This window comes from Gobius niger, assembly GCF_951799975.1.
Source record: "Gobius niger genome assembly, chromosome: 14".
NCBI classification, from domain to species: domain Eukaryota; kingdom Metazoa; phylum Chordata; class Actinopteri; order Gobiiformes; family Gobiidae; genus Gobius; species Gobius niger.
The window spans coordinates 4,583,373-4,598,637 of record NC_136865.1 but is presented as its reverse complement, the minus strand read 5'-3'; the positions used below and the strand labels follow the sequence as shown (position 1 = coordinate 4,598,637).

General features: G+C 44.6%; 1 protein-coding gene across 1 annotated transcript; it reads right to left on the bottom strand.

Moving 5' to 3' along the window:
* Window positions 1-3,982: 3,982 nt before the first annotated feature.
* On the bottom strand, window positions 3,983-14,761 carry nfe2l3 (nfe2 like bZIP transcription factor 3). Its single transcript, XM_079571252.1, has 5 exons — window positions 13,834-14,761; window positions 8,432-8,512; window positions 8,209-8,322; window positions 5,446-5,845; window positions 3,983-4,908 (listed from the first exon to the last, which is right to left on the bottom strand). Exons 1-5 carry the CDS (start codon window positions 14,365-14,367, stop codon window positions 4,169-4,171), a joined length of 1,869 nt encoding a protein of 622 aa, XP_079427378.1. The 5' UTR covers window positions 14,368-14,761; the 3' UTR covers window positions 3,983-4,168.
* Window positions 14,762-15,265: the final 504 nt, after the last annotated feature.

Below are 15,265 nucleotides of genomic sequence, written 5' to 3'. Positions count from 1 at the left end.
CGTGACAAAAAGGTGATGAAATAAAAAACAAAAAACACAGCAACAACATGAGGGGGGGGAAGAACGATCAGTTTTGTAGGTCTTGGCTTTCAAATGAGGTGTTACACACTAGCCTATAGGCTGCAAGAAGCTTTTAGATTTGGGTAAAGCCAAACAGGAGAAAATGCACTCGCTTAAGGCAGGGGTTAAAAGGTTAAAGCGTTGTAAATACTTTTGAACACCTGAACACCTTTCAAGGGGTGTTGTGAATATTTTTAGATAACTTTTCCCTGTTAAATAACATCGAAACGTTCTAATATAACTATTGCAACAATTATTTTATAAAATGAACTATGTTTTCAAGTCTAATCCAGTGGTTCCCAAAGCTCGTCTACAAAGCAAATATATCAAATAATTTTGAAACTGTATTAATTTAGCTATAATCATTGCAGATGTTTTCATTTAATTGCCTGTAAGATAATTACAAGGAGAGATTTTTTGGATCATTCAACCTGGCTCTTTCTAAAGAAATTCAATGTACAAGACTGAAAAGTTGGTGTTTGTGTACCGGTATGCATATTCATAATGTTGAGTGTGAGGAAATGGCCAATTCATTTAGAATATACCACACAATGACCCAAAAATTGATTTGGTGAGAGAATAAAAAGGCTTAATACATAGATTAAGCCCAAAATCTTAAAATGTAACAGTGTTTTCTTCTTCCTGATCTCTTTTCTTGACGTTCAAAACTTAAAGACATTATCATGGACCTGAACCCAGAAAAAATGTACTTTTATTTTTCATCAGAAAGAACATCATCCGCGTGGGCATTCTTTTCCCTAGAAGCCAAACCAGACTAGCAACATTCAGCAATCACCATGCAATCAAAACACAAGCAACACGGAAAACAGATTCTAAATAATATAAAACAGGAAATAAGATGCGCTCAACCAGAAAATTAAATGTAAAAAAAAAAAAAAAAGTGTAAGGACCAGAAAAGGCCATGTTTAATGACTTACTAACTTATAAGTCCAGGAACTTCCGATGGGGCCGACAATTCAATTTTCTATAGCGGTGATTGTGTTCCTTTTGTTAAAATGACAACTTCTTTTAGTCCAAAACATCGGTTTGTTTTTGAAGCATGAGGTAGATTGAAAAACTTCCGTCGAGAGGATAGGCTTGTGTTTGGCCAAATGTAGCCTAACAACGGTTGTTAACCATTTTGCAGTCACATGACGTTTCCCACTTATTGATCCCATTTCAAGGACTTTTGCCCATTCAAAAGGCTGCGCAGCATTGTATAACGCCGTTTGAGTTGGAAAATACATTTCTTGAAATTACTTTAATTTTTGCCCTGCTTTGGTCTTGATTTAGCGAAACTAAGATTTAACGGCCTCCATTAAACCTTAACAAAACATTTTTCTGTACACATTTGAGATCCATTATGTTCTTGTCAAGTTTTAATATTTAATGCCTGGCCAAACAGTAGAACACTCACACAAAACAAGCTAACGTATGCGAGTTAAGGCATTGGTATAAGCGTATGTCATAAAGGCATACCAACACGCGAAATCACCCCACACACTTTATACAGACAGAACAGAAGCCCCCCCCCCCCCCTACATCTGTAAACCATCAGAGCCACTTGACCTTTTTAACCAGGTTTCAACACGAGAATTGACCTTTCGCATAACCCCGCCCCAAAAGGTCACTGTCCAGTCAAGCCTCATAGCAACCGTTGCAACAATATGGGAATAGCCTCCCATAGAAACTGACGGAGCGGGACCTGATTCTCCCCTTTCAAAGCAGACAAACAAGCTCAAAAACAGCGCCTGCTAACTTTGGAGCCAAGCTAGTATTGCCAAGAGTTTGATGAGCTGTCGTTGCTGGACATCAGTTGCCTGCCCTTGACTTTTTTTAACAATAAGGCTCAGGCTAATACAAGTAACTGACCAGGTAGTGCAAGAGCGTGAGTAAAACTGTGCTGGTTGCATTTAAGGTAGCTCCAGGGATATTTTGTTATTTTCTATCACACTGGTGCTTTAGCCTCAATAGTGTCCCCTTCATTGCATATTTAAATATTGCTCCACTGCACATGACAGCCCAATTTTTCCTCAATCTGAAGCTGGCTAACGATTATTGTGGAGGCGGGCGGGGCTTTTGCGAAAGGTCAATTAAGAACCCATTTTTCGAGCTTTAAATGTTATATTGTTCCCACATGAAAAACATACCTGTAGTTGTCTGTCTGCGTAATCGTAACTAAGGTTTTCCAAAAACAGTAACCTGTACTGGGGCTGTTTGAATTGAAAGCATTTTAGCTTGACGTACACCTAGTACTTAAATCCCAGTAGGATTCTCCAATACCATCGATATTCCAAGTATCAGTATCAATACTTGGAATTGGTATTCATCAATGTGATCCTGTACTTTTTCATCTTTTTCAGCAGTCACATTTACTGTGTGTGGCTATTGCTAACGCTCTTTAGTTCCTCCGCGTTAGCTTTTGCAGGGCCTAAAAACCTAAAAACTTAAAATCACAGAGAAACGACTCATGTTGCCTTTGTGATCCCTTCACCTAAGCATTTAGAGTGGAAGTGGAAATGTGTCCACTATTCTAAAAACCTCAGTACAGATGAGTATTTTTGAAAACCTTTGCTATGATGGAAAACCCCTACACGCCTGAGCGTGTGAATCTGCATATTCAGCCCGTCTACTGCTTAAGAACTCATTCAAAATGCCTGACCCCGACCTGCTGATGTCATGTGGTATCATACGTCCAGTCCAGACCTTCACTGGTCTCATTCCAATCCATTTCAGGGCTCAAATTGCCTCCACGGTAAACTATTTCTTGTCAACAGACGGGAGCACGTGTTTTTTTTTGTTTTTGTTTTTTTATTTCTTTGAACTGCTATACTCCCCTCTGTTCCAGCAGACGAGTCCTGGCAATTTTGAAGTCTTCAAAATTGCGTTTGCCTGTGTTACAGTTCTTCATCTTAAAGCCACACTGCCAAACATTCCCAGATGTATGCTGCTAAGTCACGAGAGCAACTTAAAGTGATAGTCTGTGAGTTTGCAAAGTGAGGAGAGATCAAGTGAAATTTTAATGTAAACAATCAAATTCCTCCCCTCTTTAACCAGAAAGCCCTTCTTAGTTTGTAAAATGAGGAGAGCAGGAACTGAATTTTCAAAAGTAAACGATCAAGCTCCTCCCCCTCCCTCCTGATTGGACCCGACAGGCTGGTTCACAGGAAAAGCTCGTCTCGTTGGTCAAAGCGGGAGGATACTAGACTGATTAGCTGCTAAAATCCGGGAAGGAGGAACTTTACAAATAATAATAATAATATACATATAATTACTTACTTTACATCAAAAATGCAAGACCAGGTGGATGATTTTGTACATATAATGAAATTCGCAAAAACATTTACACTTCCAGACTATCACTTTAACTCTTGTAAAACACAAAAACGCAAACGCGCAAGCGATACGAAACTTCATGTTTGTGTAGAGACAGCAAAAGTAACAGGATCACTCATATTCAAGAAATGTGTTTTTAAAATGTCTCTTTCGCCGTTAAAAACATCTGTAATGAAACAAATACTTCCGCCTGATTCAATGTACTGGATGAGATGTTGCACAGTGTGGCTTTAAGCGGCTCTTTAACAATCTGCTGGAATATAGTTTTCACCCCTTACTGTGAAAATAAATAAAACGTCAAACCTCACCCGTGTCTCTACAGTAACTGCTCTTGGTCAAAATGGGAGTCGCCTTTTCTCTCTCGTCACCGTAAAATGTTCAGGAATGGCGTGAACTGGTTCCTTCAGCGCCACATCACAGAAGTCCAGTGTGTAAAACAAAAAAAAGGGCATGGGGGGGTCAGAAGAGGCGCAGTGCCATCGGCCCGGGACAAGCGCGGAAAAGATTAAAACAAAGCAAAAAGCTCAACATGAAATCTGAACAGAGTAATGTGTTTTTTTTTGTGTGTTTTTTTTTTCGTTGAAATGAAAGTGGTCCCCGTACTGTACCCTCTGCGGTGGGAATGCGCCTACACCCGTGCCATTTACCCCTGTCATGTCCGCTACATTTGACTTGGTTTTTTTGATTTGGGCTCCCAGCAGTGATGAACCGCACCATCCGAGAAAGAAAACCCCCAAAGCAAAGTTCAAACAGGTCCGAGGGCGCGTTTCAGTCACTGCTTCTTGCCCTTCTTGCGTTTGTCTGTTTTGTTGGGCCCGGTCCCTGGCACGGCGGGCCTCCGGGCGGGCACCAGGACCACTTTGCCGTTGGCCCCGCACTGTAGCGAGTACCTGTCGGGGTTGAGGGGCTGCCCCAGCGGGTCTCTGAGTCTGGACAGGACGTCCCTGGTCAGCTGTTGGATCTGCTGCCCCACGGCGCACATGGTTTTGGCTGTGAGGCGCTTGTCCCGCAGCAGCCTGTCCCGCTGAGCCTGCAGGCGGGCCACCTCCTCCTGCAGCCCCGTGATGGCGTCCAGTTTGCGCTTGCGGCAGTTCTGCGCCGCCAGCTTGTTCTTGCCGCGGCGGCGGATGTCCCGGAGCAGGGTGACCTGGTCGGGGGTGAAGCCGTGGCTCTCCAGCACGTCCAGGAACTCCTCCACGGGCATGTTGACGATCTGCAGCACGGAGAAGGGCAGGCACATGGCCCGGGCCCGCAGCTCGTCCCGGCTCAGGTCGCGGTCGTCGAGCCGCGAGCCCTCGTCGTCGCTCATGGGCTCTTCTTTGATGCTCTTGTGTGGGTACGTGAGCAGTGGGGGAGAGGCGTAGCTGTGGTCGTGCCACACCCCCTCGCTCAGGTCCACAGGAGACCAGGGGCGGTGGTCCAGCAGGCTCTTGGAGTCGGCCTCGCTGCTGTAGCCTGTGGCCCCGCACTCATCCTCACACAGAGAGGAAGAGGAGGACAGGTCTGACGAGCCTGAGAGGTCAGACAAGGAGTAACAGTCAGCACAGGACCAAACAAGTGTCATATTTGATAAACAGCCATTTTCAACACAGTTCTGTTACCTAAATAAAAATGTGTTGTAAATATTGTGTTATCAAATATAGCAAAACAATTTCAGGAAATATTGTGAAGCCCAACCACAAAGCTAATTTGGACAATATTGAATTTATTTAAGCTTTGACAAAAATGTGGTCAGTCTTTTGGCTTCATGTAAATTTAGTCGACCAAATCTAAAATTAATTGAGTAACTTTATATTGATATTGAAACTTGATATTAATACTCCATCATATTGCTCTGCTTCATGGAGCTTCTCCCTCATGGACAGACCTGTTCCTTTGGCAGTAAATTTAAATGATATGAGGCTCTTCAAAGCATCAATGAAGTTCAGATGTCTTTTAGTCCCTTCTTCTCATTTTATCCAGTTTTTTGTTTAGTTGGCAAAAATGTCAGGAGATTTTAGTCATCCTTTTAGTCTCATTAACTACTTTTGACCGAACACTGCTGCCCACCTGGCGAGGCGGGCCCTCCGGAGCTGCTCTCCAGGGACAGGCCTGAGTCCGAGTCGAAGTCCTCCAGCAGCTGGGGGTCCAGGCAGTTGAGCAGCTGATGGTCTATGGTGTCCAGCCCCAGCCCCAGCTGGTTGATGTGCTCGAACACGGCCTCGTCCAGGCCGCCCCCCAGGCCTTGAGAGGAGTTCCCCGTGAAGTTACACACCGAGGCAAAGGGAAGAGCGGCCAGCCCCACAGCCAGGCCGGGGGAGGGGGAGCCGGGGCCGTGCTGGGGGGCTGTGGGGTTGGACAGGAGAGCGTCCTCCAGGCTCATGTCCTGTAGACCCAGGTCCTCACTGAGGCCACTGGACATGTCCGTGTCCAGCTCTGGGAGACGCGCGTTGACCAGAGAGTCCAGGTCCTGCACAGGGGACACAAGTCAGTCACTGGGGTCAACATTTGTCCACAGTGCATTAGGGGGTGACAATATCCAGTTTGTGATGTATCGCCATACTTTGCAGCATGATACAATATCAATATATCAATACTTGAATTTCCATTGACACTTTTGATGTCTATAGCAGATTCTCAACTGGTACGGCTTCGGTACATACTAGGGATGGGAATCTTAGGCCACTGTCCGATCCGATTCTCATCTCGATACACCTGCCACGATCCGATTCATTTAAGATACACTTGGTCATTCCAGAGCTGTGATGCGATTCGAATCATCACCAAGACCACGATGCATCTGGATCCACACATCTGTAACCACCACCAGCCCGATACGATATGATTTAGGCCAATTATCACGATGCATCTCCATGTTTCGTGATCCACGCTTTGCTTGATGCAATGATTCAACAGAACCAGCTCAAATTAATTAAGATTTCATTTGACACATATTCACAATTATTGAGGCCATTAATTGATATTAGACAACTTTAAAGTTACCTACATTTTTTTTACGTCCACCTTAAGATTGTTCTTTAGTTTTTTCAACAATTTTGGGGGGACAATTATTTTTAATCTATGATCAGTATTGTTAAATTAAAAAGGCGATTGTGGTTATGCTAATTAATGGGCGGGGCTCCCTCTGCCTCTCAGCGCAGTCTCACGTGCACTTCCACCTGGATCTAATGCAGTAAAGTGGATTTCTGGACTCTTTCTGGACTCTTTACGCTTTTAAGTGGACATAATGTAAAACAAAAAGGGCATGGGGGTCAGAAGAGGCGCAGTGCCATCGGCCCGGGCAGCGTGGAAACGAAGATGGCTGATCATGGCGATGTTTGGAATATTTATCAGCGTTTGTCTTCCTGCAACTTTTCATTGCGTTCTGCACATGGGACGTCCTTCATTCAACACAGCGCAGAGGCCAAACCACGGATTCGTTTCTGAACTTCTGCCGCTCTCGGCCTCGTAGGAGGAGAATCCTGTGCACGCAGATGAGGCGCGCAGTGGCCCGAGGGGCTTTACATCCGTAACGTATCTAGATTAAACCGATATGAGCGCCTAAAATCCGATGCATCGTATGTTTATGCTCTGAACTGCATCGATCTGTGGCTTCTCTGCCGACGCACTCGCATCTCTCGTGCGCAAATCGGTTCAAATCGTTTTTTCGTCCCATCCCTAGTACCCACCATATGAGGGGAAATGTTTAACAAAATGCTCCCTGGGAAACAGTCGACAGCAGACGATGGGCCCATTTTCAGTGAGTCAGGGATCATTTATTAACCTCTAAGCCCCGCCTTAACCGAGCACATATTGTCCAGTTCCACTTTTTTGCTTTTAGATTTGGGTAATACCAAACTGGAGAAAAATGTGCTCGGTTCATGTGGGGGTTAAGAGGTTAAAGGCACTATACCTGATTTCTAGAAACGGAGCAATATTGCTTTGTCCTCCTTTTGTAACATTTCTTGGGAAAGACATTCTGCATCTATTTATCAAAACATTTGTATCAATTTCATGAACATTTTTGTGACAGTGACCCTGAAAAGTGACCCTCAAGTTGTAAAATTTGTCTTTAAACTTTTCTTGTGACAAACTTGGATGCTACAAATATGTTCGGAAAGTTAGGAATGAGTTTGAACCACGACTAACATTTTAATTTAGTCTCTTCCTCTTTTCCAGAAAAAGGGAACAACGCACATGAAATATGGAGCATACAGTTGTATAAGCAGCTATGTAAAAATCACAGTTTGCAGAGGCTCACAGTTGTACATAATGACTGCATGAGGCTGCTGTTAAAGACGCCTGGACACTGTAGTGGCACTCAGATGTTTGCTGACTGTGGAGTCTTGTCCTGCTGCACTTCGTCATTGTTATTTTAAATTCATGTGTTGACTGAGCAACTCTCAGAATGCCATCATACGACAGACAAAATATCACAAGTTAGATTTAGTTTATATTTAGCTTCCGTATGTCGAATAGTACGTCATCGTCTTGCCGTCCCTCCTCTTTCTGTGGCCATCTTCCCCAGACTGTTGTGCAGTTCCAAATGATTCGAGCGCACACAGCAGTATATTCCGAGGCTAATTATACGGACTCTGGTGTGTCCTGAGATCAGCTCAATGAGATTCACCTCAAAAATGTGGAATCATAGGCCGTCATGCCTTTATGTGGGTGGCAGCTACAGAATTGCTGGTGCCTATTTTTTTTGTTGCTTTAATTCTGTGCAGTATTTTAATAGTTTTCAACATTCTCTTTATGTTTAACCTCATTAAAGAGTGAATGAATGCCCAAAGACCCAACAGCGATCACTCAAGCTGGTTAGAACCCCCTCACCTCCAGGTCGCTGACAGACAGGGGCAGTAACTGGCTCCAGGGCTGGTCACTGTCCACGGCAGGTCCGTGGAGGCCCGGGGGATGGGACAGAGCGCTGGTGCCTCCGAGGAGAGCCTGTAACACATTCGCAATCCACTTACGGAGAGCTCCTCACTGCACCTTACTGTCATTGAAGTCAGCGGGGATATAAAAAGGACTAAAGGCTGCTGTTGGAAACACTTACCTCGGGCTCGAGTGTGGAGCTGTGGGCCAGCTGGCTGAGAGGAACGGGCTCATCCTCCTCTTTTATCTTCAGCTCCTCAGTCTGGGAACAAGAGCAAACATCCGCTATTACAGCCTATGTTTAAACCCATTGGTCAGATTTCTGCTTTAGGGTGCAGTCTTCAAAAGTGTGTTTGTGTCAACATATTTAGCAGAATAAATCTAAACAAATAATAATCGAGGAGTGAAACTGTTTTGTTTTTGTGAACTGACATGCTCCATCGAATAAGAAGGGAATTTATTTGTATGTGATTTTACATAAAGCACTTCACAAGGGACATTTGTGCTTTCACTCTGCCGCACGTACAGCGACCCCCAGGGCAGGATTGTAAGCCCTTTGGCAGAGGCTTTACAATCCTCTGTGACAGGGATGTAACCATCCGATACTGGTATAGAATATCGCAGCTGATACTGGAAAAAATACGGTGTCAGGTATCACTTCCAAATATCTGATTCTGAACCGATATCCGTTTTGGCGCTCACCGCTAGCCTGGGACCACCACTTCATGTTCTCGTAGGAGAGGTGTGGTTTCCGATTGTCCATAGCCGTTTATTGGGCGCTACCAATGTCTATCATATATCTGCAGTAGCCATAGTCAATCGTATCATCGTATCAGATGATGTATGACGTACCTGCTGTAAACATTCGAGCTAAACAATTTAAAACATGGTCTAAAGCTTGATCAAAATATGGCGTTGCTGCTGTCATGTTCTATTTATTTATTTATTTATCAGTAAATAAACTACAAGCTTTCGTATGTCGTGTCCCTCCTTGTTCTGTGATTGTTGTCAGAATCCATGTGAAAATTTCAGCCATGGTCCCCAGGCTGTTGATTCGAGCCCACACGGCAGCATGGGGATTCCCAGGCTAGCTCACCGCTTTAAAAACACAACTTTTGCCGACTAAATCTCAGTAAATATGGACATGCTGTATCTCATTTTGAACGGCAGAACTTGGAAAGTTCAATTGCTTAAATCGGTGCAAACGTATTATTGTCGCTAGCAGCAGTATGCTAGCGGCAACTAGTCAAGGGTAGGACAGAAGTTATGATTGGATCATCTAAAGTAATCAAATCAACCACAGCTGGAACGGCCAAGTGTTTGTCATCTTTATTATATATTATCTATGGATTCAACATTTTTTGTGTATTGTGCAGCACAACCTCCAACTACACTGAACACAACATTTGTGCCCTAAGATACCATAACAGTAGGCACCAGTTAAAGTGATATTCAAAGCCCTGACCTTTGCTTCTGTGGATGAACAAACCCACCACTACTGGGCACCTGTGTTACGCTTAAAACCTTCGAAACTCAAAAAGAAATCTGATCCTGCTTAAAAAGATACAAATCATATAAGAAACGTTGATTCAGTGCCATATTCACGCAGCTTATCGTGAACGGAACGTCCTGCTGACAAGGCCCCCCCGGTGTAATGTGAAGGCACAGTAGCAAACTGTGTGATGTTCGACAGGCCGGGACAAGGCCTGAGCAGAACATTCTGTAATACTTTAGCCCCGTAGCTCAGGGGTGAAGGAAAAAAGCACACTTTTTTTTCTCAATTTCATGCCATTGTGTCATGCGAATATCAATGCTGAGACATAAGAGTAGGTTTATGTCTGCAGATGAGCCAACTGGTATCACATCTCTTGACATTGGGTCCAAGGTTACTCGGTATTATGCCTTGGTGATATGACAAACCGTTACTTCCACAGAGTTGGCTGTGTCCTGACTAGGGCTGAGTACCGTTACATTTTTTTTCGATACCAAGTCCTTTAAAGCTGTCCCTGGACCTACAGCATCTAAACTTGGATCTAAAGATTTCTTTCGGTACCTGCTTTTGATACCAGTAGTACCTACACTTTTTTTCTATACCAAACTGACATCATTTAATGGTACCCAGCCCTAGTCCCGACGCCCTAAATGACCACTTTTGAACGTCTTGTTCTGACACAATTAGATGAAACTTATCAGTCTTCCGTGTCAAAGCGGTCCTCGGCCCACGTAGACAAAGATAATGGTCGACAACATCCCATTATCAGGGTTAGCAGAAGCCAGTGTGCTAACGTCTAGATGTTTGGGCGTGGCAGGACCGTCTTCTCCACCTCTCCCAACAGCTGGCGGTTTGGGGTGTCGGGTTACACAATGTCCCACGCCAACCGACCGCCCTGCCATGGGACATCCAACCAACCGGGGGAGCAGCTGTCGGTCTCCATCAGGGGCAGCGGCAAAACTGGGTTACAGAGGCCCAGGGATTAGCATTGTGAAGTTTAGCCATGGATAACAATATACAGGCACGAGCCAGGAGGAGTAGGGCAGTGGGGCAGGGTGGTGTTGTTTATTTTTGATTAGGGTGACCTTGGATTCAGCACCATATTCCTTTTTTAGTTGTTGAATTGTATCAAAATTAGACTTAAAACAAGGCTACAATGGAAGTACATTGTTTCTATTAAGCTGTGTTAGTATATAGTGTAGTGTATGTAGTATAACAACAATTTAGTGATATAATACAATACATACAATCTTAGTCAGATAGATCAAGATTCAGATCACTGAGGCTGAAATATGAGCTGCTACACTACTATGTTGGCAGCTTTTATACAAAATAACACATCTTTTTTCTTTTGCATAACCAAAACACTTGCTTTGCTAATTGCCACCTATTCAAATCTCGATTTTATCTTAATTCAATGATTCAGTTAAGTGGGATGTAGCACAATGCTTAGCCAGACAGTTTAGAGTGACAGGTGCAACAGACAGAAACCGTACACTGTCTGCAAACACCATGGAGACAAAAGGGGCAACAAGTTCAAGAGAGTCTTGCATCATCTTGTAGGAAAGTATGGCGGTTGTTGTGACTTTCTAAGGCAACTCTGGTGCTTTCTAAAATTAAAGCCATCACAAATTGTTTACACACCGTTATTAAACTAAAAATACAAGTGAGAAGCTTCACAACACAATGTAATAATGAGATCATGAGTTAAGCCTGTCGGTGTTCAGATAGGGCTGTGACGTGACCGTCCACATCCTGTTCACAAGAGGCTGAGCGGCTGAGAGTGGCCTCCTGCTGAGCCACGGAACCCACCCCCCAGTTTTCAGTCAAGCCGAGTGTCAGGCAATATGGTGAGCGATATGTCGAGCTATAAGACGAGCGATACGGTGTGAGCTATACAACAATATATACGACGAGCGATATGGCGAGCGATACGGCGTGAGCTATACGACAATATATACGACGAGCTATTTGGCAAGCTATATGACTAGCAATACGTTGCGAGCTACATGACGAGCTATACGACGAGCTATACGACGAGCTATACGCTGCGAGCTATACGCTGCGAGCTATACGCTGCGAGCTATACGCTGCGAGCTATACGCTGCAAGCTATACGCTGCGAGCTATACGCTGCGAGCTATACGCTGCAAGCTATACGCTGCGAGCTATACGCTGCGAGCTATACGCTGCGAGCTATACGCTGCGAGCTATACGCTGCGAGCTATACGCTGCGAGCTATACGCTGCGAGCTATACGCTGCGAGCTATACGCTGCGAGCTATACGCTGCGAGCTATACGCTGCGAGCTATACGCTGCGAGCTATACGCTGCAAGCTATACGCTGCGAGCTATACGCTGCAAGCTATACGCTGCGAGCTATACGCTGCAAGCTATACGCTGCGAGCTATACGCTGCGAGCTATACGCTGCGAGCTATACGCTGCAAGCTATACGACGAGCAATACGCTGCGAGCTATACGACGAGCAATACGCTGCGAGCTATACGACGAGCAATACGCTGCGAGCTATACGACGAGCAATACGCTGCGAGCTATACGACGAGCAATACGCTGCGAGCTATACGACGAGCAATACGCTGCAAGCTATACGACGAGCACGCCGAGCGAGTACTAAAGATAAGATAAAGCAATTATGTGTAATTTCCATTGAGACCAAACCAGCTCAACTGTTTACCTGCCACATCACAAGTTCCTGATATGACGGACATTTTAAATAATGGCCATGATCACACAGTGGCATGGCCACCTTTTTATAACCTGTGAGTTCGTACCAGAGGGGTGTATATGATATATCATCAACAAAGACTACATAATTAGTTCAACCAGTGTGAGAAGAGTATTAAAGGGAATACTCACTACTGCCACCTCAGGTCTTACGCGGTAACTGCAAGTTCTGTATGAAGCTCGTGCATGACCACACTTTGGACCAGAATTAACACCTTTTTGAGTGACAGTGCAGGATTTTAAAGGAAGTTGTAACCGGTCTGTGCTCATTCTACACCTTAGGAATACTGGAACATGTAGGAGGAAAATGCTTCATTTTAACATTTTTAAACTCTGTATAGTCCCTTTAATCAAAATGTAGCTGAAATAGTGCAATACTTACTTTGGTCAATCTCAGTAAGACATGTAGATATTTAATCATCAGGTGGGCCTACTGTCAATTCCTTGGCAGTAACGGAACTTGGTTTGGTGTTTGGAGAATGGAAAAGGATTTTTTTGTTAATGTTAACTTACACATTAAGATTTCGAGTCGAACTGAGGTTCATTTCAAAAGGTCTATGTTGAGCCCTCTTAACAGAAGAGCTGTATTTGTTTTGAATAAGACAAAATCAATATGAGGCATACAGACATGAATGTTAGAACAATGAATGATAGCCAACAGGGCAGTGAGAAGGTTGTCAAAGTAGCAAAATGTACAGAATCAACCAAAGCCATTATTAGTGCGTCATGTAGGTTACATAACATACCTCCCGTAAAGCTAAAGGGTCGTACGTTATGTTATGTTAAACAGCTTGGATCATTTACCTAGGTATTGCAAAACAACGGACACTGATTGGGTAGAATAACTACTCCTGGCACTGAATTCGAAACGCCTGCTTTTATCTAGCAATGTAGTCAACTTGGTTTTGGTCAAAGTGAAAGTGAATGCAAACTAAAGTTGCCACGTTAGATACAATACTCACCTTACCCTGCAAAGTTTATAAGCCAAATTATGGGCAGCAGAGTTCAAGCTTTTTTTTTTAAGTCCAGGTTGCACAATCCTAACAACTGCTTCAAATCACTGTTAAGAAGTTATAAAAGTTGTGCAACTGTCAGGCATACTTTGCACAAGAGGAAATAATTACACCACCACCACCACAGATGTTAGCTTTTTGTATATTTATCCAATCTCAATACAAGGACTGAATGGGCCAAACTGTCAAATCCACTTGTGTGACAGTGCTAGCCTACCTGCTAGCACTTTAAGCTATTATTCCCCATGCCCACCTTTGATGACACTCTCTCAGAACCACTTCCTGGTCGGCACACTTCACTTCTCAAACACTTTCCCAAATGCACAATACTTACATTGCCCTCTTTTGGAGCTGCACAGGCTCCAGTGGCGCAGGGCCCTTGTCCCTGTTCAACGGCCCCCTCGTGTCCGCCGCTGTCAGGAGGCGGCGGAGGCAGGTGGTCCCGGGCATCACTCCCCTCCTCGTGCTCGGTGCTCTGGAGCTCGGTACCCTCGGAGCTGTGGGAGGGCTGCCCGCACTCGGCCTTGTCAGTGGCGGAGGAGACCTGATGCACCAGCCACGCGTTCAGCCGCGGCGTGGGGAACCGGCGGGGGGAGCCCAGCGATCGCACCTCATCCAACAGGCGCCTGCTGGCAAAGAAATAGTCCAACTCCGGGCACTTGGGGTGCACGGTGTACCCGTCCAAAGTGTCCCGCAGGCTGTGGAAGGGAGTCTGAGTGTAGGCTGAGCTCGGACCCAAGTTAATCTCTATCAGCGGGGTGTAATATCCGTTTAGGTAGCTGTCGATGTCCACGCGAACTCCTATCAAACTCAGTAAGATGGTCAACTGGATCAGGCCTTCTGTCAAGTATTTTTTGGCGAATTGCATTTTCCAAAAGTCGCAAAAGGCACAAATGTCAATACTTGCGAAATCAACGACCTCACAACTTCCCTTCCCCCGAACAAAATGGACAAAGGGAAAGCTTAACAACAGAGCACGCCTTCCCCTGTCAGACAAAGAGGTCCGCTGGAGCCGGGGCGACACACGGCGCTAGCCAAGTTCGCTGCTAACTAGGCTAACACTAGCGGCTACAATTAACCGGTTAACGCAGATGTCTCGCCACAAACGGACTCCGCATCATATTGCTTAACTTTGTGCGACAGACGGGGGTGTATTCGCCCAATTTAGTTGAAGAAATATCCTCTAACTAAGCGAAGAGTCCATACAAATGAATGTTTAAGTGGCTGTATGAATTAGCTCTGTGTGATGCTAGTAGTGTGGGAACTTCGGGTTTGAGATTTGCATACTTCGCGCTAATTGGACGACAGGCACAACCGCAACAGGATCTGATTGGACGCCGGTAATGTCAGATACAGTGGTAGCCAATGACGGCGCGTTTTAGTCGCTCGCTTCCTGACACTGGTTCCGCCCCTCTGCCAATTTCCTTAGTATTATGGCATGAGATATTGATCATATATAATAAACTATTAAGATTTTATTCTACGGAAGAACGCGAACCCCAAAATGAAGTCAACAGCACACGAGTATAACTTACATATTTAATGTGGGTTATTTTTTTCGTGATTTAATTCCCCCCTTGATTGATTTCCTGAACTGATTTGATGAGAGGAAGTAGTGTGGTGTAGTTCCGGAAGGTGTGCCAAAAGCCCCTAAGAGAACTGGATGTCCTGTAAAGAATAAATTATTAATATGATTACAATTAATGGAGACTTGCATGCAGAGAGGGCTGCAACAATAATCATTTTAGTAACCGATTAATCTACCG

Bases quoted from the DNA above. Each gene is read 5' to 3' on its own strand.
- nfe2l3 (XM_079571252.1), bottom strand. From the start codon at position 14,367: ATGCAATTCGCCAAAAAATACTTGACAGAAGGCCTGATCCAGTTGACC. The intron at 8,513-13,833 runs GTAAGTATTGTG...TCTTGTTCCCAG, and splicing joins CAGCTCCAAAAGAGGGCAAT to ACTGAGGAGCTGAAGATAAA. The intron at 5,846-8,208 runs GTGAGGGGGTTC...TCCCCTGTGCAG, and splicing joins TGTCTGTCAGCGACCTGGAG to GACCTGGACTCTCTGGTCAA.